Below are 25,362 nucleotides of genomic sequence, written 5' to 3'. Positions count from 1 at the left end.
CGTGAATGGTCTGACCTCCAGGAAATACTGGAAGTGCCGAATGGCCAGATACAGTGCCAGGAGCTCCCAGTCGAAAGCGCTGTACTTGAGCTCTAGTGGGGGAAGGTGGCTGCTAAAGAAGGTCATTAACCCACTGTTCGAGTACGCCCCCTACAGCCGTGGCTGAAACATCTACTGAGAGCGCAGTGTGTGCCTCCGGGTGCAGGTGGACCAATAAGGTGGCGCTAGGTAGGGCATCTTCGTTGCTGCGAAAGCCCTCTCTAACTCCTCTGACCAGACCGGAACCTTATTTTTGACGGCGATCAAAGCAAAAAGTGGTCGCATGATGCGGGTGGCATCGGGGATGAAACGATGATAAAAATTTACCATCCCTATGAATTCCTGCAAGTCCTTGAGGGTGGTGGGTTTGGGTAACTGCTGAATGGCCGTGACTTTCAGCAGGCGTAGCTCCTGCTGCCGAGATGGTGAGTCCCAGGAACTGCAGCGTCTGTCTGCCGAATTGGCACTTGGCCACGTTGACTGTGAGGTTGAATTCTGCCAGGCAGGCAAACAGGGTGCGAAGATGGGCCTTGTGCTCCTCGAAGTTACAGCTGGTGATCAGAATATCATCGAAGTAAATAAGCACAAAGTCCAAATCCCTACCCACTGCATCCATGAGGCGCTGAAAAGTCTGGGCTGTGTTCTTGAGCCCGAAGGGCATGTGCAAGAATTCAAAGAGGCCAAAGGGGGTTATGATCGCCGTCTTACCGATGTCCTCAGGATGGACTGGGATCTGGTGATAGCCCCACACCAGGTTGACTTTCAAGAAGACCCGGGCGCCGTGGAGGTTGCCCATGAGGTCCTGAATGTGGGGAATCAAGTACTTGTCCGGCATGGTCATGTCATTCAGGCATTGGTAATCCCCGCATGTTCTCCAGCCCCCGGAGAATTTGAGGACCAAGTGCAGAGGTAATGCCCAGGGGCTGTCCGAGCGGCGGACAATACCCAACTCCTGCAGGCGAGAAAACTCCTCCTTGGCTAGTAGCAACTTTTCGAGCAGAAGTCGTCGGGCCTTGGTGTGGAGCTGGGGGCCATGCATGAAGATGTGGTGGTATACCCCGTGCTGGGGAAAGGCGGCAGTGAACTGTGGCTGCAGGATGGAGGGGAACTCATCGAGTATACTGGAATACTCATTTCTGGGAGCGGCGATGGGGGCGATTTCGGGCTTGCAGGTGTCCATGGCATCTAAGCTAACCGAGTGGAACATGCAGGCGTTGACCACCCTTTTGCCCTTCATGTCGACTAGTAGGCCGTTCGCTCTGAGGAAGTTGGGCCCCAACACCGCAGTACCCGCTGAGGCCAGCATGAACCTCCAGCGGAATTTATCTTTCCCGATCTGGATCTGCGCCCTGTGGGTGCCAAAGGTTTTGATGGTAGACCCATTAGCCGCCCACAGGGTGGGACCATGAGCTCAGGTGTGTGTCTCGAGGCCGGTTGGGGGCAGGATGCTCAGCTCTGCTCCGGTGTCCACCAGGAAACCCCGGCCGGTGGACTTATCAGTTATGTGCAGGAGGCTGTTCGCTTGGCCAGCCAACGCAGCGATCAATGGCAGCTGGCCGGGTCGTTTCCCTGGAAGTTACACGGTTGCCTGAACTTACGAGCTTGTTCCCCCCAGTGTTGATGGTAAAATCACCAGGTGGGATGGTGCTCCTTCGGTTTCGGGTTGTGCTTAGGGTGGGGGGCTGTGGCTGGCTAGTCCCTGGGTGAGTTACTTGGCTAAGGGTGACCTCGTTCTCCCTCTTGGTGCACCAGAGGGTGTCCGCTCGGGCTGCGACTCGCCGTGGGCCCGTGAAGTCCTCATCCGCCAGTAGGAGCTGAATGTCTTCTGCTCCAGGAAGGTCTGGAAGAACAAGAAGCAGGGCTTGTAATCTTCCACCAGTGCCAGCATCTCATCCATGAGGGCCGATGGCGTTCAATCTCCCAACCCATCCAGAATCAGGAGTCTGGAGGCATGCTGTTGAGGGGAGAGACAGAATGTGCCCAGGACAAGGTTCTTGAGGGCAGGGTATTTACCCTTGGCTGGTGGGTTGTGGATGAGATCGTTCACCCTGGCTGCCATTTCCTCATCCAGCACGCTCACGACGTGGTAAAACATCATGGCATCTGTGGAAATGTTCCTGAGACAAAACTGCACCTCCGCCTACTGAACCACATACGCGGACGATGGGTCCAGAAGGGGGGCAGTTTGATAGCAATGGCGTTGATCTTGGCTGGATCCATGTTGTGAGGCCAGAAAGACGTCTGGGCTCTTCAGGGTCACCAATGTAGCGGAAGGTTATGACCACGTTGGATGTCGTTAATGACTGTTTTATTCAAATCTCGCGTGCACCCCTTTAAGGGCAGTGTGAGCTTGGACACCGCGTGCGTGGTGATGTCATAATGGCTGCCCAAGGCACGCACTGGGCTGCAAGCACAAGGCAGGGAGAACCACTGACAGCGCCATTTCTCATGGCTGCCCCACCACATGGTGGTACAAGCGGGGCCGGTTCGCCAAGAGAGAGTGCGCCACCACAAATGATAACTAAAGTGGTGAAACAAATGAAACTCCTGAACAAGGGAAGTAGTTACTTTGTCAGTTGGATCTTTGTTTTACAATCCCCATTTAATTCAACTGGGTCTTGGATTCTGCAATAGGTCAGACCTTCAGCAGCATCAGGTGGAGATTTTTATGCCATGGAAATCTATTTGCAGATTAAACTAATAAATGTGTTCCTATAAAGTTGTCAATAATTCCCTAACCTGCATTTTGTCACCTGGTACAGAAGCCAGATATTTACTTTAGTTTCAGTCTTGGATGCTCCAACAGAAGTGAGCACAATACTGCTCATAAATATAATTGTTTTACATTCCTAGATCTCGATACTCCAAAATCAAAGCCATAGTGTTTGAAAAACAAGTGGTAATTTGCAGAGTAAAACCAAGACTTTTCATTTCATATACCAATGTCCTCCATTCTGTCAACAACACAGCTATTTCCATTTAACACACCAGCTGTAACATTTGAAATGTGCCAAGCTTCATGGGAGCACTATCAAGAGAAAATAGTGTTAGACAAAGCGAGAAGGTATTGAAACAGTATGGAAGAAATGAAAGGTGGTTCCAGTGAGGCCAGATTTGAAGATGGCTTGATAGAACTTGTTGAGAGAACTTCCCTTTGCTGGAGGAGTATAGAACTAGGTGGCAGTATCTCGGGATAAAGGGTGACTACATCATGCCGAGATGAGGAGGACCCTTCCTCAGTTATTAGAATGAAAAATCATGTGTTGATTATTGAATCATTGGAAATCTCCATTCCAAAGAGCTGTGGATTCCAGGACATAAATATATTCAGTGCTGAACTATTTGAACCACAGGGGGATTTGAAGAACACATGGATCAAACAATTTGAAGTATTTTTGAAAATGTGAAGATCCCTATCAACCTGTATCAAAAAACTAGGAACTGAATCACGTTACCAAATGAAAAAGATGTTCCATTTAAATACAACAGCCATTTATTTTAACTGTGGAAAAATATTTTTAGGAAAGGAGAATTTTTATTTCTACTTACATATATTCTATCCCAAACTGTATCAAGGAATGGAAATCCCATAGGAGGAACAATAAAGGGTGAGTTTACATCAGCACCTGTAGCAGATATCCTTATGTCTCCAGCAGCCTCACCATGCAGATAAAGTATGCTTTCTGTGGAAATAATTTAAATTAAGCAACAACATTGTCTCATATTAGAATAATAAGTGTTTAATGATTCATTAATGGATTCAATTATCAAATGAAATTATATGGATTACATGAAATAAGAGCAGGAGTTTTCATTCGGCCTCTTGAGTTACCTTTATAATTCAGAAGCTCATAGCTTCATAAATTCCACGTTGCCTTCAGTATCATGCAACCATTCATCTCTTTGCTTACTAAGAATCAATCTAACTCTTCCTTAAAACTATTCATAGATCGCTTCTGCAGCTCTTTGAGTAAGACTTTGCCATATTTTTAAAAAATGACTTCCAGTTGTAGATTCAGACTTAAACTTCATTGCCTCTCCAAAATACGTGTGTGCCATAAATTCCACATGACAAGAAAGCATTGCAAAGAATATTAAAGCTACCAAAATATTTTTTGCTGTGGCACAAAATGATATCCATCAGTTTTGGGGGCTTAGCATTCAAATTAAAATCAGACACTATAACAAACTTAAATTCTGTGTTAAGCAGGCATATAGCTTTATTCTTGCTGGATTACTGTTAAGCAGAGATTAAACATTTTTGAAAATTAATTTAAATTAAAAATTAAAGCCTAAAAGTAGACGATTCAGGCTTGCTTCCTAGTTTGTCCTAGAATTTTGTTGGACTCTGAGCTCTGAAACAGATTTCTGCTGCGGAAATCTATATATAGAGACATCAGGTTTTGGGTGGAGTAGGATGGGATGTGGTGTGAATAAGACTTAGCTTGGCTTTAATTATCGCAAAGATAATAGTAATGCCACCATTTTGCCACCAATAGCTAAAGGGTCCATAAGTGAGGGAATGACTGTGCCACTTTGCAAAATGAATCAGGATTATAAAGAGAGGTATTTGAAATAGAAATGATGATTCCAAAAATGGATATTTTCAATTTAAGTCATAAAACAAGAAATTAATTTAACATCATGTTATCTTTACATGACATAAAATCTTCATTTATCAACACAATCAATTTCTTTGTCATTCATTTTGCCTAAAATACAATATTTATATCCCAGTCATAGTTCTGAGAAAACTTATTTGAAACTTGCCTTTCCAGTTATCAATCAATTGGCTTATGGGCCATCAATCTTATACCACATGATTTTTATAATGGTTATGATAAACAATGTTCAACATTATTTTATTGGATAAAATAGAGCCAGGTTATAACACACCATTTGTTACTTGTAGATCGCAAGTGTCATTGGATGAGCAAATGCATTTGTGTAATTTTTCCATATATGTGCATTTTCTATTTGCTTCACAAGATCTAGACAAGGAGCATTCATTAATAGAGGTGCAAACTTGACCAGTCCCATTGAATCCTTGGTTGCATACACAATAAAAACTCCCCATGGTGTTGATACATGAAGCTTCTGGATGACATTCTTGATTGCTCAGCTGACATTCATTGATATCTGAGCATATCTGTCCATTTCCTAGATATCCTTTCTCACAAAAGCACAAGAATGAGCCGGGAGAGTTTGTACAATGTGCAAGTTGGTGACAGGCTCTTTTCATATCCAAACACTCGTTGATGTCTTTACAGTTGAATCCATCACCAACAAAACCTGATTTACAAGTGCAGGTAAACAATCCAGGTTGGTTGGAACAAAAAGCATCTGGATGGCAGAAGTTATCCATCAAGCATTCATCAATATCTACACACACAAGTCCATTATCTGAAAATCCAGTGGTACAAATGCACTGAAAAGAGCCGAGTGTGTTAATGCATATCTGATCATCCCGACAAATTATGTTATTTAAGCATTCATCATCGTCATTGCAGTTACGTCCATCTCCAATAAAACCAGAATTACAGAGACACTGAAAGGAGCCTTGCGTATTCAGGCAAGAAGAGTGGTTGTGGCACGTATCATTATTTCCACATTCATTAATGTCTAGGCACTCTGTTCCATTTCCGATAAACCCAGCCAAGCATTCACAGTAATACCAACCCAAAAAATTGATACAGTTAGCATGCGTGCTGCAGTTAGATAAATTTGCCATACATTCATCAACATCAATACATTCAAACCCATTGCTTTCAAAACCAACCTCACAATGGCATTCAAATGATCCCAATGTATTCACACAATATGAATTCAATTGGCATAGGAATAATACATTAGATTGTGTGCATTCATCTACATCTTCACAGTATAAGCCATCTCCCACAAATCCTTCATTGCATTGGCATGTAAAGGAAGCTTCTGTATTAATGCAGGTACTGTATTTGTGGCATATGGTCCGGTTTTGAATGCACTCATTAATGTCGTAGCATATAGTTCCGTTTCCTTCAAATCCTTCACGGCATTCACACCGATAAGCTCCAATAATGTTGTTGCAAATTGCCTTTTCATCACAAATTGAATGCTCTAATGCACACTCGTCAATATCAATGCATTCAATTCCGTTTCCAAAACATTCATCCTTATCTGTACAGTTCAATCCATCAGCAACAAAGCCAATGTTACAAGTACAAAAGAATGAACCAGGTTGGTTGATGCAAAGAGCATCCGGGTGACAAAGAAAGCTATTGGCCAAGCATTCATCAATATCAAGGCACTGAGCTTCACTTTCTGAAAAACCAGTGGTACAAACACACTGAAAAGACCCAGCAATATTCATGCATATTTGATCTTTCTGACAAATTGCACTGTCTGAGCATTCATCGATATCATTACAGATTTGTCCATCTCCAGTAAAACCAGAATCACAGAGACACACATAGAAACCCTCTTTATTCAGGCAAGAGGCATTGTTGTGGCATACGTTGATATCTGCATTGCATTCATTAACGTCTATGCACTCTGTTCCATTTCCAATAAATCCATCCAGGCACTGGCAATCAAACGAACCCAAAGAATTGACGCAGGTAGCATACTTGTGGCAATCAGATGGATTAGTTGTACATTCATCCACATCAGTACATTTGGTCCCATTGTTTTGAAAACCAGCCTCGCAGTGGCATTCAAATGATCCCAAAGTATTAACGCAATGTGCGTTCGGTTGACATTGGAAAGATATATTGGGCAGAAGGCATTCATTTATATCTTTGCAGTATGACTCATTCCCTACAAAACCTTCATTGCAGAGACAGGAATAAGAGGCTTCAACGTTGACACAAGTACTGTATATGTGGCATATGGTGTCATTTTTAATACACTCATTTATGTCAAAGCAGTGAGTTCCATTTCCTTCATATCCTGCCCTACATTCACAATGGTAGGTTCCAATGGTGTTGATGCAGATAGATTTTTCATGACAAATATTCAGAGCGCAATCATCAATGTCCATACAGTTTGTTCCATTTCCTGAAAAGCCAGCTTGACAATTGCAATAGAAGGAACCTTGTACATTGATGCAGTTGGCATTCTTATGACAAACTGTCTGATTATGACATTCATTGACATCCATGCACAGCCCTTCTTCATTTACAAATCCGTTTCCACAAATACATAAGAAGGATCCAAGAGTATTGTCACAATCTGCGTTTCTGTCACATGTAGAAAGCATCTGGCATTCATCAATATCCACACAACTGAATCCATCTCCACGGAAGCCTATGTGACATTCACACTGGAATGATCCCTCCGAATTCTTGCATGTGGCCGAGTCATTGCAAGAAGTGGTCATATTCCCAAGGGCACATTCATCGATATCCAGGCATTCAGTTCCATTGCCAGTGAACCCATGAAGACAGATGCAGTCGAATGATCCCGGTGCATTGTTGCACATTGCAAAGGGATGACATCCTCCATTGTGACTTTGGCATTCATCAATGTCTATAATTTATTATTGAAATGGATAGAATGAGGTACAACAAACACAAATTGGACAACAATTACTTCAAATGTTTAAAAAATCTGTAATGAGATACCATGGAAATATTTCAGACTGTAAGAAATGAAAGTATGAGAATGTCATAAATCATAACATTAATTTTAGTCTGGAAATGACTTTGAATCTGTATATGTGTAAACTGTGTGTATAATTGTTATTTAGCCCATTATTTCCTTTTTTTGAATTCGTAAATCTCTAATCCATCTGTAGTCGCCTCTCTATGTGCATAGAATTTTTCCACATGAATGATGTTCCAATGTGTATGCCAGGTGATATTTGTATAACTTTGAGTTAAATCCTTGATTGTTCATTAGCTAGACTTTGTGATATCAGCACTTATCTGACTGTTAGTGTGTTTCCCCTTTCTGAGTGATGACTTTTAAGAATTTCAGTTCATACAAGGGTGATGGGTAAACTTGAAATTGCTCACTGAAATGAAAGAGATGGCAGATGAGGATGAAACATCTGTTGACAAAAATCTAATGTTTGAATATGTATTTCACCCTTTTAATGGACAATTTGTGCAACAAGAACAATATTAGCAAGTAGTTTACTGAAATTGTAGGACCATGTAATGTCTAGGTACATGCACAATTAACCAGACGGTGTACGTCATGTTTAAGTCCAATACTCAAATGGCTTTATTTGTCATCACTGAGAATGCTGATTACATGCGATCTCAAACATAGCCTCACCTGTGTGGCCTTTAACTATTTTGCCCAAGGAGGTCAAGTTTACATTCACTTTTATTTTTGAAGTTTCATAGTTAGTCCATGATTCTGCTGCGAATCTCAAGCACATGCCTCGATTTATTGGTCACTGCTGCTTTTGAGCACACCATATTCAGAAAGAGAAGATTTCAACAACTTCTCCTTCAGCCCTCAGGAAGAGACAGAGCAGGGATGGGGGCGGGGGGTTGTTGGTGGTGGTGGGGGGGGGGGGAGGGAGCATTTGTCGGCATTATGAATGTGAGTACAGGAGTTCAAAGATTGTAGATGGCCCTACAAAGACTACTCTGGCACAATGTACCTGACACAACTGGGTGTGATTCTCCATGTCCCACCCCCATCATTCACCATTTTAAAGGAATATGCATCTTTTAGGCACAGTTCTTCACTAGTCTGTCCAGATTCTTCTGGCCATCCTATCCCATCTTGCCCCACACACTCTAATCATTGCACCATCCACTCATTCATTGACATCCTCCCCTGTGATGAAATATCCCTCTCATCCATCTGCTATGTTACTTATAATGAATGAAAGAACTTGCAAAACCTCTATGTTATTTTCAGTATTGGGAAAGGTAACAGAACTTTAGTCTGTGCACCTCATGTTTGACGTTCTCTCTTTTTGTGCAATTTTCACAAACAGCACTAGAATGCAGCAAGACCTAACAAAAATAATGCAAGGAAAAGCTATAGGACACATAGGCAGAGCCTGCCTTGACAGGTAAACTTTATGACAAATTGCTTTTGTAACAAATTCAGGCATTCAATGGATACCTGGATAGAGAATGTTTTGAGGGGCATTGACTAAATACAGACTACCAGTAGATAGACGATTTGGTCAGCATAAATGAGTTGGACTTAAGCAGACATTCTCAACAGGGGGGGGGAGGGGCCACTATGCACCCCCACCCCAACCTGAGGTCACAGAATATTTAAGTTTCATGTCATGGAACATAAATATTTTTAATGTTTTTTTTATTTAGTCAGTAGGAGAAAAGAAAGAAAGAAACCAAAACTTGCCTGCTTCACAGGGAAGAGGGCCCATAAACTTTGAGCAGAATCCTAATGGGCCCATAGCCAAAAAAGTTGAGAAGCTGGCCTGGTTCTGTGCTGTATATCTTTCTTTAAGGAGGCATTCTTGAATAACTATGCACCAGAAGTCAACAAGTGTTGAGCATAAAGGTAATTAAATGACACCATAAGGAGGTCTGTTTCCGTTTTTGCAGGATTTAGCTTAAACCCAATCTGAATAAAGATTCATTAAAAAATAAGGCCAGAATGTATGCACATAATTTTCCCTTCTCATTCTCTCTGGTTACAAGTGGAATTTTACAATATCTACAGATTAATGTATATAGTGTGGCAGAATATAGATATGTTTTTTAGGAGATAAATTGGGGCAGGTTTTGTAGTGTAGGTCTCCAAATCTTTTTCAAATGTCCTGGGGCCGATATGTCTAGCATTAGTAGAGCTCTAGTATTTAAATAAGATCTGTTTTAGAAACTTCACAAATGGATTGTTGTTTACAAAAAGGCAACAGATGAAAGAGTTTGTCAGAGCCTGTTCTAAGAGGGTCATGTGGTTTTGGAAGCAGAGAGAGTCAAACAGGATTTCTCTCTGAGAGAGAGAGAGAGACAGAGAGAGAGAGAGAGACAGAGAGAGAGAGAGAGAGAGAGAGAGAGAGAGAGAGAGAGAGAGAGAGAGATCAGTTCTACAGTTTTACAGTCAGCAGCAGCAAATGGGACTGGAACAGGACAAGCTGGCAAGCTTGTGGAAAACCCCATTTGGAAGACGGGTTGTGAGTGCTTAGTTCAGCTTGATCAAAGCCCTTGTGGTTCATGCAAGAGGAGAGGACTGGCTGTCTAATGTTTCACTTGGTATAAGAGAAACAAAAAGACACTCTGTGGTGACCTGAAAGAAAGAGGTTATTATAGAACCCTAAGGGGGCAAGTTTTTTTGGTAAGAGACTGAAGTGGCTGATTAAAAAGGAATCAGTTGTGGGAGTCAGTGTACAATGAATCTCTCTTCTGAAAACCAACAAGAACCTTCCTAAGTGGTAACCATTTACCTTTCAAGCACCAAAGCCTGGTGAACTTTATAAATGTTAAATTCTGTGCACAGTATAAGAATTGCCTGCATCCAGTGAACTTGGAGGAATGAGAAGTGAGATGGGACTTTGAATCAAAGAACTTTTCTGAACTTACACACACATTACATACACATGTGCTTAGAATTAGAAAGGGGTTAGGTTAGTTAAGTCAATAATGATAAGTTAAAGTGTGATTCTTTTTTCATGTTTAAAGCAATGTTTGTTTAAGTAACCATTTGTCTTGGTGAATACCTATTGCTGCTGGGTTTTGGGGTCCTCTGGGCTCATAACAGTAGCTTTAAAAATAATAATGAAAATAATTTTTCTGTTTCTTGATTTATACTACTTAAACTAATCCAATTCGAATAGATAGTAAGGATGTATATATTTATTGAATTTTATTGCATTGAATGCTATAATATTTCAATTGTAGGGTGTATGCCCAATTTTGTAAATGTTTGAGAGGTTACGGAGTTCTGTTCTAAAATGTATGTGTGAAGTAGATATTCCAAGCTACACTCTGTAGAATACTAGATAAGTTCATCTAAATTACTATAGTTTAATGTAAGATATATACGTGTGTATTTTCACTCACACTACAGTGGTGTTGAAATCAAATAAGGAAAGACTAAAAATATTATTTCATTACTTTTGCTAGAACCAAAAATAGTCAAATGACAGGAGGGGATGAAATGAGGTGAGTAGGTTTGTGTTAAGGATGAATTGAATGGTGGTAAATTACAATGGGTGTTTTTATGAAAATGTGTTAAAATTATGTGAGTGTGCATTGTTAGCATAGCAGTTAGTGCAAAGCCTTTACAGCGCCAGCGATCAGGACTGGGGTTCGAATCCTATGTTGTCTGTAAGGAGTATGTATGTTCTCCCAGTGTCTGTGTGGGTTTTCCCCAGGGGTTCTGGTTTTCTTCCACCGTTCAAAACATACCAGGGTTGTAGGTCAATTGAGTGTAAATTGGGCCCAAGGACTTGTTATCATGCTGTAGGACTAAATTTAATTTAATGTGTTGAATTAGTGGTTTAATTTAGTTAAATTTAGAAAAAAGAATGATTCAATTGTGGAAGGGCCACGTATCAGATGTATGAGATGTATGAGATGTTTCAGTCTCCAACCCCAGCACACACTTGTGAAATGATGAAGTGTGTTTCTGATGTTGTGTCTGTACCTTTCATACATTGTTCTCCTATCAGGGATTTATGTAGCATCGATAAGTGTGAGGCAATAAACTATGCGGCTTTGGTTGGTATTCCCTTGCCCAAGAATTTTGAACAGGTGATTTAATCTCCAGGATTTCTTTGGGTGTCTTAGCTCTCACTAACTCTATTGATGCAGCATCAATCTCGACTGTAGCATTGTGAATATTTCATCACTCATATTGGAGAGGCCATTTCTGGTGATGGGAATCCATAATGGCCTTTTTAAAGATGATAACAATGTTAGTTTGGGATAGATTTGGAGTATTACCCTGGGCCCGTATATAATATTAAATTCATTTATTATTTATAGAGGTCATTACTATGGAAAAAAAAATCCCAGGTTCTTTAAAAGTGTACAGAAACAAAATTGATCAAACTACAGAATAAGATGCAACGACAAATAAATTAGTCAAACAATTAGTCTAGGAGAAATGGCTTACATGAGTGAACGGTAGCACAGTTTAGTAAGGGAATTACAGTACTTAGCAGCTAGATAAGGAAAGGCAGCACCAGCAATGGGAAATAATTAAAATCAGTGAGACAAGGGAGAGCAGAATGGTAGAATCACAGTAACTTTAAAATATTGAAAATTGGAGAGGTGGCTATGGATTCAAAACTAACAATGTCTATTTTAAAACTCGGGATATTGCTTGAATAGGAGCCCAATGACCTTTTAATCATACTGGTGACGTGACAAGGCATTGATGAGACCACACTTAGGAGTACCATGTGCAGTTCTGGTTGCCCAGCCAAAGGGAGGATATCAGGAAGTTGGAGTGGATGTAGTGAAAATTCACAAGGGAGCTTGAGCTATCGAGAGTGGTTAAGATTGGTTGTGTCTTTATTCACTGAAGCATGGGAGGCTTAAGAGTGAATTATAGAGGTATATAAAATTATGAAGTGCGTGGATAAACTGAATGCTTACAGTCTTTTCTCCAGGGTAGATAAGTTTGTAGCTAGCGGTTTAAGGTGAGAGGGGAGAGGGCAGTCTGAAATAAGCTGCCTGAGAAAGCTATAGATGTAAGTGCAATTGCAACATTCAAAGGATATTACAAATATATATGCAGGAAAGGCATGGACAAATATGGACCAAATGCAGTCAAAATGAACCAGTACAGAATGACAACTGGGTCGGTATGAACAAGGTGGGCAGAATGGTCTGTAGGAGTTTATAACTCTACGAACAGCAAAAATGGCCAGCAAAACAGCTATATTTTGTTTGGACAGCAGTTTATCTAGAGTTAAAGATGAAAATCCAGTGATAAACACTGTACATGTTGTAACCTAATTTGAGTATATTTTAATATTTCATTATCTAATATGTGAATTGTGCCATATTATATATCTACAATCAGTGTAGTAGACTTTATATCCATTGGGCAATTTGGGCCCAAACATCTGTTTCCATTCTGTTTAACTCTATGTCACTAGATGCCCAATATCATTATCATCTCCTATCCTAAACGTGTGAGAAACCCATGTACGCTTGCGTACATTGCAAATATTTTTAATTAATACACAAACCTATGCTATCCCGGATCAGGTTCTTCCCATGTGTATGCTTACAAATTGATGGCTAGATCGTCTAACCTGACATCTGCCCACCACTCACTTTGCAGTTACGGTCCCAATGTGGAGGTCTCAGTGATTCTGAAAAACTCCAAAATGAGTTTGGCTGACTGACAGTGTGATGAATTCTGTACTGCTCTGGTTGTGTCAGTTCCAGAGGAGCTCACTCAATTGACTTTGCTGGTACTGATGATGTAACTTCATTCATTTCATAATTGATTAACCCAAATCCTTTGGTCAAGTTTCTTTTTTGAGTTGGGGTATGGTGTTGTACCATAAAACGTGATGCAACTGAAATATATCACTAGGATTTCCACCAGTCATTTGGGAAGAAGCAGGAATAAGTTTTTTTAAATTAAAAATAATTAGGGACAGGTTTCGTTTTCATTAAAAATATTTCTGGTGAATCAGCTGGTATTTTGGGCAATCACAGTGTTCACAGGAATAATTCCCGCCTCCTCTCATCCCTCACACCTCAGACTCTCAGAATGAGAGTGATTTTCCTTTTCCTTCCCACAGACTCATTTAGTATCCACTCTGCTAATTCAACCACCATCAAAGGAAAACAGAGATAAGAACTGACAGCCGCTCCCTTAACTGTCAGCTGGTATGTCAGACGATCCAGTCCAATATTGCTCAATTTCTGTGAGCATAGATTGATATCTGATCATATCTGGTGGCATCGTATTAATTTCATCTCTTGGCATCACAATCTTTGGTCCTAACTCTTCAGTGTTTTTTCAACTGTACCTCTAATAATGTAAATGCATTATCTTATAAGCGTATTTCTTAGACAGAAAACAAAATGATTGCTACCCAGAAAAATTAGACATACATACATCAGTTTTTGCTTTTGTACAGAGTACACCTGATATTGCACAATTATGATAAAGTATTGCTTGTTAGCCCTCATTTCCTTATTTACTTTGTTATTTTAATGTGCATGAATAACTACATAGTTAATCACACCACGATAAACACAAGGAACAAATTTCAGAATCAACAAGGCAAAATTAATATTTACTTCTGAGCTTGGTGAGTGGGCCTGATTAACTAAATCTAACATTGTTACTGCTTTTTGGTGGGTAATCCAGCATAATGAGCCACAATAATAAAGTCACAATGAGGCACTATGAGCCATTTAGAAGTATCCTTTTAGTATACGACTGCGCAATTTGGAAATTGCTCCACCCAAGTCTGCAAGAAACTGCAGAGAGTTGTGAATACAACTCAAGCTATCACATAAAACACCTCCTCACCTCCATTTACACTTCCCACTGCCTCAAAAAAGCAGCTAACATATTAAAGGACATGTCCTATAACTGACGACACTCTCTCTTCCTTTCTTCCATTGAAACAATGATTACGAATGTGAGATCATACACCACCAGGCTCAAGGACAGCTTCTTTCCTGATATTATCAGACATCTGAATTAACCTCATACTAGTGAAATAATGTTGCCTTTGCTCCATTCTAACTGATCTAACTCAGTAACTTGCATTCTGTACTGTTTTATTGCTGTACTGCTGGACTGCTCACAAAACAAACTTTCTCATTGTATTTCAGTACATGGACAATAAACCTGAACTTGAATGAGAAAGTATATCAAGAATGGAACTTGCTACTAGCCATGAACCTAAGTGGAGAGGCTAAAGGTCTGAATGCAAGGGGGAGACGGCGGCCCCAGCCTCGGTCGAGAGAGGCAGGCGGAGGCCCCGGTCCGGACAGGGAGTGGGAGGCGGCGGCCCCAGTCCGGGCACAGGGAGAGCAGCAGCGGCCCCGGCCCCGGTCCGGGCGAAGGGTAGACGGCGGCGGCCTCGATCCGGGCAGGAGCAAGGGGGAGACGGCGGCCCCGGCCTCGGTCGAGTGGGGCAGGCGGAGGCCCCGATCCGGGCAGAGAGTGGGAAGCGGCGGCCCCAGTCCAGGCACAGGGTGAGCTGCGGCGGCCTCGGCCCCGGTCCGGGCAGTATGGACCGACCTAGGAGGGGAGGCAGGCCCCTCCAGCCCGGGTAAGAAACCTGCATAGGAGAAGGCCACTCCGATATAAAACCTACGACCCAAGGACCTCGCTGCCACGTCCCAGCTTGCTTGGCCACGGCACACGAACCATGGGTGTAAAGGGTGGGGCCAGTACTGCGCGCACTGCACTCCACCTAAAAGCTCCTTTGCGCAGGCCCGAGGACAGGTCCACGTCCTCCCCCTCCACGTCCTCCCCCTCCACGTCCTCCCCCTCCACGTCCTCCCCCTCCACGTCCTCCCCCTCCACGTCCTCCCCCTCCACGTCCTCCCCCTCCACGTCCTCCCCCTCAAAAGATGCTCACAAACTCAAGCTAGCATGCTGGAACATCAGAACCATGCTAGACAAGGCTGACAGCCACCGACCTGAACGTCGGTCTGCCCTCATTGCACATGAACTCCTCAGACTTGACATCGACATAGCCGCTCTCAGTGAAGTCCGCCTGGCAGATGTAGGCAGCCTCCAAGAACGCGGCGCGGGCTACACACTGTACTGGTCTGGCAAGCCTTCGGATGAACGACGCCTATCTGGTGTAGGCTTCATGGTCAAGAGCTTCATTGCCTCCAAACTCGAAAACCTTCCGACAGGCCTCTCGGACCGAATCATGTCCATGCGACTCCCCCTTCAAAACAAGCGTCACATCACCCTCATCAGTGTCTATGCTCCAACCCTCCAGGCGGAACCAGCAGAAAAGGACAAGTTCTACACCGACCTGCGCAACCTCATCCAACGCACCTCTACAGCCGACAAGGTTGTCATCCTGGGCGACTTCAACGCTCGTGTCGGCAAAGACTCAGAAACCTGGCCAGGAATCCTGGGCAAGCATGGCGTCGGCAAGTGCAACGACAATGGGCGCCTCCTGTTGGAGCTCTGCGCAGAACAGCGGCTTGTCATTACAAACACCCTTTTTCAGCAGAGGGACAGCCTTAAGACCACCTGGATGCATCCCCGATCCAAACACTGGCACCTCCTGGACTACATCCTGGTGCGAGAAAGTGACAAACGAGATGTGCTCCACACCAGGGTCATGCCTAGCGCGGAATGCCACACTGACCACCGGCTGGTTCGCTGCAAGCTCAACCTTCACTTCAAGCCAAAGCCCAGGAACAATAAAGCCCCCAGAAAGAGGTTCAATGTTGGAAACCTGCAGTCAGACGAAGTGAGAGGAAACTTCCAGGCAAACCTCAAAGCAAAGCTCGACGATGCAACCCGCCTCACGGACCCATCCCCTGAAACCCTCTGGGATCAGTTGAAGACTACCATACTGCAATCCACTGAAGAGGTACTGGGCTTCTCCTCCAGGAAAAACAAGGACTGGTTTGACGAAAACAGCCAGGAAATCCAGGAGCTGCTGGCAAAGAAGCGAGCTGCCCACCAGGCTCACCTTACAAAGCCGTCCTGTCCAGAGAAGAAACAAGCCTTCCGTCGCGCATGCAGCCATCTTCAGCGCAAACTCCGGGAGATCCAAAATGAGTGGTGGACTAGCCTCGCCAAACGAACCCAGCTCAGCGCGGACATTGGCGACTTCAGGGGTTTCTACGAGGCTCTAAAGGCTGTGTATGGCCCCTCACCCCAAGTCCAAAGCCCGCTGCGCAGCTCAGACGGCAAAGTCCTCCTCAGCGACAAGATCTCCATCCTCAACCGATGGTCAGAACACTTCCAATCTCTTTTCAGTGCCAACCGCTCAGTCCAAGATTCCGCCCTGCTCCAGCTCACTCAACAGCCCCTAAGGCTAGAGCTGGATGAGGTTCCCACCCTGGATGAGACATATAAGGCAATCGAACAACTGAAAAGTGGCAAAGCAGCAGGTATGGATGGAATCCCCCCAGAAGTCTGGAAGGCTGGCGGCAAAACTCTGCATGCCAAACTGCATGAGTTTTTCAAGCTTTGTTGGGACCAAGGTAAACTGCCTCAGGATCTTCGTGATGCCACCATCATCACCCTGTACAAAAACAAAGGCGAGAAATCAGACTGCTCAAACTACAGGGGAATCACGTTGCTCTCCATTGCAGGCAAAATCTTCGCTAGGATTCTACTAAATAGAATAATACCTAGTGTCGCCGAGAATATTCTCCCAGAATCACAGTGCGGCTTTCGCGCAAACAGAGGAACTACTGACATGGTCTTTGCCCTCAGACAGCTCCAAGAAAAGTGCAGAGAACAAAACCAAGGACTCTACATCATCTTTGTTGACCTCACCAAAGCCTTCGACACCGTGAGCAGGAAAGGGCTTTGGCAAATACTAGAGCGCATCGGATGTCCCCCAAAGTTCCTCAACATGATTATCCAACTGCACGAAAACCAACAAGGTCGGGTCAGATACAGCAATGAGCTCTCTGAACCCTTCTCCATTAACAATGGCGTGAAGCAAGGCTGTGTTCTCGCACCAACCCTCTTTTCAATCTTCTTCAGCATGATGCTGAACCAAGCCATGAAAGACCCCAACAATGAAGACGCTGTTTACATCCGGTACCGCACGGATGGCAGTCTCTTCAATCTGAGGCGCCTGCAAGCTCACACCAAGACACAAGAGAAACTTGTCCGTGAACTACTCTTTGCAGACGATGCTGCTTTAGTTGCCCATTCAGAGCCAGCTCTTCAGCGCTTGACGTCCTGCTTTGCGGAAACTGCCAAAATGTTTGGCCTGGAAGTCAGCCTGAAGAAAACTGAGGTCCTCCATCAGCCAGCTCCCCACCATGATTACCAGCCCCCCCACATCTCCATCGGGCACACAAAACTCAAAACGGTCAACCAGTTTACTTATCTCGGCTGCACCATTTCATCAGATGCAAGGATCGACAATGAGATAGACAACAGACTCGCCAAGGCAAATAGCGCCTTTGGAAGACTACACAAAAGAGTCTGGAAAAACAACCAACTGCAAAACCTCACAAAGATAAGCGTATACAGAGCCGTTGTCATACCCACACTCCTGTTCGGCTCCGAATCATGGGTCCTCTACCGGCACCACCTACGGCTCCTAGAACGCTTCCACCAGCGTTGTCTCCGCTCCATCCTCAACATCCATTGGAGCGCTTACATCCCTAACGTCGAAGTACTCGAGATGGCAGAGGTCGACAGCATCGAGTCCACGCTGCTGAAGATCCAGCTGCGCTGGATGGGTCACGTCTCCAGAATGGAGGACCATCGCCTTCCCAAGATTGTGTTATATGGCGAGCTCTCCACTGGCCACCGTGACAGAGGTGCACCAAAGAAAAGGTACAAGGACTGCCTAAAGAAATCTCTTGGTGCCTGCCACATTGACCACCGCCAGTGGGCTGATAACGCCTCAAACCGTGCATCTTGGCGCCTCACAGTTTGGCGGGCAGCAACCTCCTTTGAAGAAGACCGCAGAGCCCACCTCACTGACAAAAGGCAAAGGAGGAAAAACCCAACACCCAACCCCAACCAACCAATTTTCCCCTGCAACCGCTGCAATCGTGTCTGCCTGTCCCGCATCGGACTTGTCAGCCACAAACGAGCCTGCAGCTGACGTGGACTTTTTACCCCCTCCATAAATCTTCGTCCGCGAAGCCAAGCCAAAGAATATAACACAAGTTGAGAGAAAGAAATTAAACACAATCAGCTCTACACAAAGCTCTGGAACACCTGGACAGTAAAGATGCATACATCAGGATGCTCTTTATCTTTTTTTAAATGTTTTTTATTTTTCATACTATGAACTATATTAACAAAAATACACACAAACATTTCCCTTTTCAATATACAGTGTCATTTTCTCCCCTTTTTCCCCCCTCCCTTCCCTCCCTCCTTCCCACCCCCTTCCAAACCCATTAAACATTCAACATATACAATACAATAAACCCATTAAACAATGTCATCACACAATGAAAATAAACAAGAAAATTGTGTCATCTACTTTTACACACTGGGTCAGTTCATTTCGTCTTCTTCTCATTCTATCATTTTAGGGGGTGGAGGTCCGCGGTAGGCCCTCTCTGTTGTGTTCCATGTACAGTTCCCAAATTTGTTCAAATAATGTGACTTTATTTTTTAAATTATATGTTATTATATGACAAACTAGGAAGCAGACTGAGGTTACCAAAAGGAAGCAGCTTTGAATATGTGATTACAGACACAATGATAATTTAAAAATTTATAATGAACATGTACATCAAGCTGCAAGAGAAAGAAAATGATGAAATAAGGTATAAACCCAAACAAAAGTGGGAAAAAGATCTAAACATAAATATAAAAAATGAAACATGGGAAAAGTTATGTTCTGGAACTATGAAGAATATAATAAACACAAGGTTACGCACGATACAATATAATTGGTTACACAGGTTATACATCACACCCCAAAAGTTAAAAAAAATGGGATCCAACATTATCAGATAGATGTTTTCGCTGTAAGAAGGAAATGGGAACAACGGTACATGCAATTTGGGCATGTGAGAAAGTGGAAAAGTTTTGGGAAGATCTAAACTGGGTATTAAATAAAATCACAAAAAACCACATACCTAAAAATCCAGAGATCTTTCTTCTAAGTAATATAAGAAGTAAAGATTTAGGCCTCAAACTGGATGAAGCGCAAAGAACATTTATTATGATAGCCTTGGCTGTAGCAAAAAAATGTATAATGTCAACTTGGAAAATGAAAGAGAGCCTGAGAATACAGCAATGGTACATGGAAATGAATAAATGTATTCCATTGGAAAAAAAATAACACATAATTTAAAAAATAAAATCACATATTTGAACAAATTTGGGAACCGTACATGGAACATAACAGAGAGGGCTTGACTCGGACCTCCACCCCCTAAAATGATAAGACAAAACGACTTGATTCAGTGTGTAAAAGTAGATGACACATTTTTCTTGTTTATTTTCATTGTGTGATGACATTGTTTAATGGTTTTATTGTATTGTATATGTTGAATGTTTATTGGTTTTGGAGGGGGGTGGGAAGGGGGGGAGGGAAGGTAGGTGGGAAAAAGGGGGAGAAAATGCCACTGTGTATATTTAAGAGGGAAATGTTTGTATGTATTTTGGTTGATATGGTTCACTGTGTGAAAAATAAAAAATTATTTAAAAAAACATTCTCTACTTTAGAAACTTAATGCAGATTGCGGCCCTCAATGTTGTGCTGACCCATACAGTCCTTTAAAAAAAGTACAAAACCCTCACTACCCTGTAACCCTCTTATTTTCTTCCATCCATGTACCTGTCTAAGAGTCTCTTAAATGCCCCTAATGTTTCAGCCTCACCACCATCCCTGGCAAGGCATTCCAGGCACCCACAACCCTATTTAAAAAAAAAGTACCCTGACATCTCCCCAAAACTTCCCTCCCTTCACCTTTTTACATATGTCCTCTGGTGCTTGATATTCTTGCCCTGGAATACAGACATTGGCTGTCCACCCTATCTATGGCTATCATAATCATCAAGACCTCTATTAAATATCCTCTCATCCTTTTACACTCCAAAGAGAAAAGTCCCAGCTCTGCTAACCTTGCCGCATCAGACTTACTTTCCAATCCAGGCTATATCCTGGCAAAACTTCCCTGCACCCTCTTCCACATCCTTCCTATAATGAGGTGACCAGAACTGAACGCAATACTCTCTCACCAGAGATTTGTAGAGTTGCAACTTGACCTCTCTACTCTTGAACTCAATCCCCCTATTAATGAAGCCCACCATCCCAATAGGCCTTCTTAACTATCCTATCAATCTTTATGGTGACCTTGAGGGATGCATGGATTTGGACCACGTCTCTCTGTTCATCCACACTCTTAAGTAATCGACCATTAACCCTATAGTCAGCCTTCTGGTTTGTCCTTCCAAAATGCATCACCTCCCACATATGGATTGAACTCCATCTGCCATTTCTCCAACCACATATATCCAACAACATCTTCTAGTGATTGGATAACAATGACTCCTCAGAGGAGGTCATTCATTCTAATGGTGGACTGTGACAAAACTCAAGCCAAGCAAGTACTGGCTCAGATATTCCTACTGTGGTAAGGATGGTTGAAAAAAATGAGTTGGGTTTTCAACATGTAGTTCATACGTGACAACTGAACAAAACCAATTGCTACATGAAGCTGCAACATCAATGAATAGGACTGATATTGAGCAGCAGGGAATCTGGAAGATTTTCCCAACTTCACTTTGCAAACTTGTAGGAAGTTTGGAGGTGTTGGTCCTGTGAAACTAACTGCCTGCTGTCTTTCCCAGCAATTTTAAACAGTCCTATTCCCTGCTGTTGCTCCAAAGTCCTGCATATGTTTACACTTCAGTGTTGCGTGCCTTTGCAATGAAATCTATGTCTATTGAAAGCATGCATACTTGGGCCAATGACCACTTAGTGACTCACATCTGCAGCAAACTAGTTACTAACTCAGTAGTAGTGGGGATGTTTGAGGAGTCAACAGTGTCATTAACATTATAGAATTTTTGATGATAAAGAGAGGGTCAATGAGGCAAAATCCTGTTGTTGTTAACATGAATTTTCAAAAGGACATTTGATAGACAACAGACTCGCCAAGGCAAATAGCGCCTTTGGAAGACTACACAAAAGAGTCTGGAAAAACAACCAACTGAAAAATCTCACAAAGATTAGCGTATACAGAGCCGTTGTCATACCCACACTCCTGTTCGGCTCCGAATCATGGGTCCTCTACCGGCATCACTTACGGTTCCTAGAACGCTTCCACCAGCGTTGTCTCCGCTCCATCCTCAACATTCATTGGAGCGACTTCATCTCCAACATCGAAGTACTCGAGATGGCAGAGGCCGACAGCATCGAATCCATGCTGCTGAAGATCCAACTGCGCTGGGTAGGTCACGTCTCCAGAATGGAGGACCATCGCCTTCGCAAGATCTGTTATATGGCGAGCTCGCCACTGGCCACCGTGACAGAGGTGCACCAAAGAAGAGGTACAAGGACTGCCTAAAGAAATCTCTTGGTGCCTGCCACATTGACCACTGCCAGTGGGCTGATATCGCCTCAAACCGTGCATCTTGGCGCCTCACAGTTCGGCGGGTAGCAACCTCCTTTGAAGAAGACTGCAGAGCCCACCTCACTGACAAAAGACAAAGGAGGAAAAACCCAACACCCAACCCCAACCAACCAATTTTCCCTTGCAACCGACGCAACCGTGTCTGCCTGTCCTGCATCAGACTTGTCAGCCACAAATGAGCCTGCAGCTGGCGTGGATATTACCCCTCCATAAATCTTTGTCCGCGAAGCCAAGCCAAAGAAGACAATAGACCATGAGACATTGGAGCAGAAATACATCATTCAGCCCATTGAGCCTGCCTCACCATCTAATCATGTGCTGACCCTTTTTCTCAATCAGCTCACAGCTTGGACTTCTCCCCTTAACCTTTGATTATTGGCTAATCAAGAACACCCAATGATCTGGCCTCTACAACTGCCTGTGGCAATAAATTCCTCAGACTTACCACTCTCTGGCTGAAAAAATACCTCCACATTCTGTTCTAAGTGGACACCCTTCAATTCTGAAGTTGTGCCCTCTTGTCGTAGACTCTCCCACCATGGAAAACAACCATTCTACATCTATTCTGTCCATTCATTTCAATATTTGAAATGTTTCAATGAGTTCCCCCCTCATTATCCTAAATTCCAAGGAGAATAGGCTAAGGTCTGTCAAACGCTCCTCATATGATAAATCTTTTATTACCAGAATCATCCTTGTGAATTTCCTCTGAACTCTCTTCAACATTAGCACATTTTCCTAAATGAGGAGTCAAAAACTGCTCACAATACTCCAAGTGAGGCCTACCAGTGCCTTATAAAGCCTCAACATCACATTCCTGCTTTTATATCCTATTGCTCTTGAAATTAATATCAGCAAATGCATTTGCCTTCTTCACCACTGACTAAACATACAAGTTAAACTTCAGGCTATCCCAGGCCCCTTAGCATCTGGGCATTTTAATTTTTCTCCCAATTTAAAAAAAAAAGTCTGCTCATTTTTTTCTGCCAAAGTGCATGTACTTTCTGATATTGTATTTAATTGGCCCTTTCTCCTAATCCGACTAAGTCCTTCCACAGCCTCCCTCTTTCCTCAACACTACCTGCTTCTCCACCTACCTTCGTATCATCTGAAAACTTGACCACAAAGCCATTCATTCCACAATCCCAATCATTAATGTACAAAATAAAAAGAAGCAGCTCCAACACTGAACCACGTGGAACACCACTAGCAACTGGCAGTCAGCCAGAATATGATCCCGTATTCCAACACTCTGCTTCCTACCAATCACCCAAAGCTCTACCATTGCTAATATGTTTCCTGTTAGACAAATGGCTCTTATCTTGTTAAGCAGACTCATGTGTGGCATCTTGTCAAAGGCCTTCTGAACATTCAAAAACACAACATCCACTGCATCTCCTTTATCAAGCCTCTTGTCACTTTTTCAAAGAATTCCAATAGGTTTGTAAAGAAAGATTTTCCCTTAAGAAAACAATGCTGGCTTTGGCCTATCTTGTCATGGTCTATAATTTCATTTCTGCTGCCTCCCTCCCTCCCTTCTTGAATAGTGGAGTTTCCATATTTCAGTCCTCCGACCATACCAGAATCTATTGCTTCCTGAAAGATCATTACCAATGCCTCCACAATCTCTACCATGACTTATTTCAGAACCCAAGAGAGCAATCCATCTGATCCGGGAGACTTATCCACCCTTAGACTATTCAGCTTTCTGAGCACCGACTCCCTTGAATTAGTAACTGTACTCACTTCCCTTCCCTAATATCCTTTGACATCCAGCACACTGCTAATGTCTTCCACAGTGAAGACTGATGCAAAATATTCATTTAGTTTAACGGCAGGAAAACCGGGTCCAGTGGCGGGAAGTTGGGCCTCTATAAGCAAGGGCAGGGAGAGCAATAAAGGCAGTCTCGCTACACTTCAAAAAGCTCTTTGTATCCTCTTTGATATTATTTTCTAGCCTATTTTCATATTTCATATTTTCCTCCTTTTGAGTTGCATTGTTGCCTTCTGCAAATTTTTACAAACTTTCCAATCCTCTATCTTCCCACTAATGTTTGCTCCCTTCTATGCCCTCTTTTTGCTTTTACATTGACTTCCCACATCAGCCAAGTTGTGTCAATTTTCCATTTGAATTTTTCCACTTTTTTGGTACATATTTATCCTGCACCTTCCTCATTTCTTGTAGAAACTTCATCCATTGCTGCTCTTCCAACTTCCCTATTTGTGCCCCCTTCCAATCTACTTTTGGCCAGTTCCTATCATATGTCACTCTATTTCCTAATAAATCTACTTTTGGGCAGTTCCTATCATATGTCACTCTATTGCCTATTAAATCTACTGTTGGCCAGTTGCTATTATATGTCACTTTATTTCCTATTATTCCACTGAAACACTTCTCACTTCATTTTCTCCTCATTAAGTCTCAAATTGAACTCAATTATATTTTGATCACTGCCCCCCTAATGGCTCCTTTACTCTAAGCTCTCTCATTACCTCTGGTGCATCCAGTACAGCGGATCCCTGAGTAGGCTGATCAATATTCTGCTCTAAAATGCCATCTGATAGGCTTTCTAAAAATTCTCTCTTTTGAGATTCAGTCCCAACCTGATTTCCCAATCTATTTGTATGTAACATTGTCCTCTGACATACCTTTTCTATTTGCAGTTATAATTTGTTGTCCACATCCTGGCTACTGTTTGGAGGTTTTTATATAACTGCCAACACTGTCTTTTTAGCCTTGCAATTTCTTAACTCATCTTACAATAATCCTATATCTTCTGATCCTCTGTCACTTCTTTCTAATGATTTAATGTTGTTCCTTACCAACAGAGCCATGCTACCCCTTATTCTTACCTGCCTATATTTTCGATGCACTATGTATCCCCTGAAATTAAGCTCCCAATGACATACTTCCTTTAGCAATGACTTTGTAATGGCCACCGCACCATACCTGCCAATCTGTTGCTGTACTACAAGATCATCCATTTTATTTCTTTAAACCTTTATTTGTTACTTTTGACTCTGTGTCCCTGTTGCATTGCAGTTCATCTCACTGGCTGCAATTTTGCCCTATCTGCCTGTCCTTCCACAGAAGCACCCTATCAGCTGTCCATACTTCAGCTATTAAATTTCAGATTTATTGTCAGAGTAC

General features: G+C 42.8%; 1 protein-coding gene across 1 annotated transcript in view; it reads right to left on the bottom strand.

Annotated features, from left to right (window-relative positions):
• Positions 1 to 3,783: 3,783 nt before the first annotated feature.
• LOC138762361 (fibrillin-2-like) overlaps positions 3,784 to 25,362 on the bottom strand; it is a 40,892-nt gene continuing 19,313 nt past the window's right edge. Inside the window, exons 10-13 of the mRNA XM_069936130.1 lie at positions 23,397 to 23,629; positions 12,561 to 12,870; positions 7,644 to 7,660; positions 3,784 to 7,548 (exon numbers count right to left, since the gene is read on the bottom strand). Coding sequence (XP_069792231.1) covers positions 4,925 to 7,548; positions 7,644 to 7,660; positions 12,561 to 12,870; positions 23,397 to 23,629 — 3,184 coding nt within the window. The 3' untranslated portion in view covers positions 3,784 to 4,924. The remainder of the gene's footprint in view (positions 7,549 to 7,643; positions 7,661 to 12,560; positions 12,871 to 23,396; positions 23,630 to 25,362) is intronic.

Source organism: Narcine bancroftii, chromosome 4 (assembly GCF_036971445.1).
Source record: "Narcine bancroftii isolate sNarBan1 chromosome 4, sNarBan1.hap1, whole genome shotgun sequence".
Lineage (NCBI taxonomy): Eukaryota > Metazoa > Chordata > Chondrichthyes > Torpediniformes > Narcinidae > Narcine > Narcine bancroftii.
The sequence above is the reverse complement of the archived record's forward strand: the minus strand, read 5'-3'. Positions and strand labels throughout refer to the sequence as shown.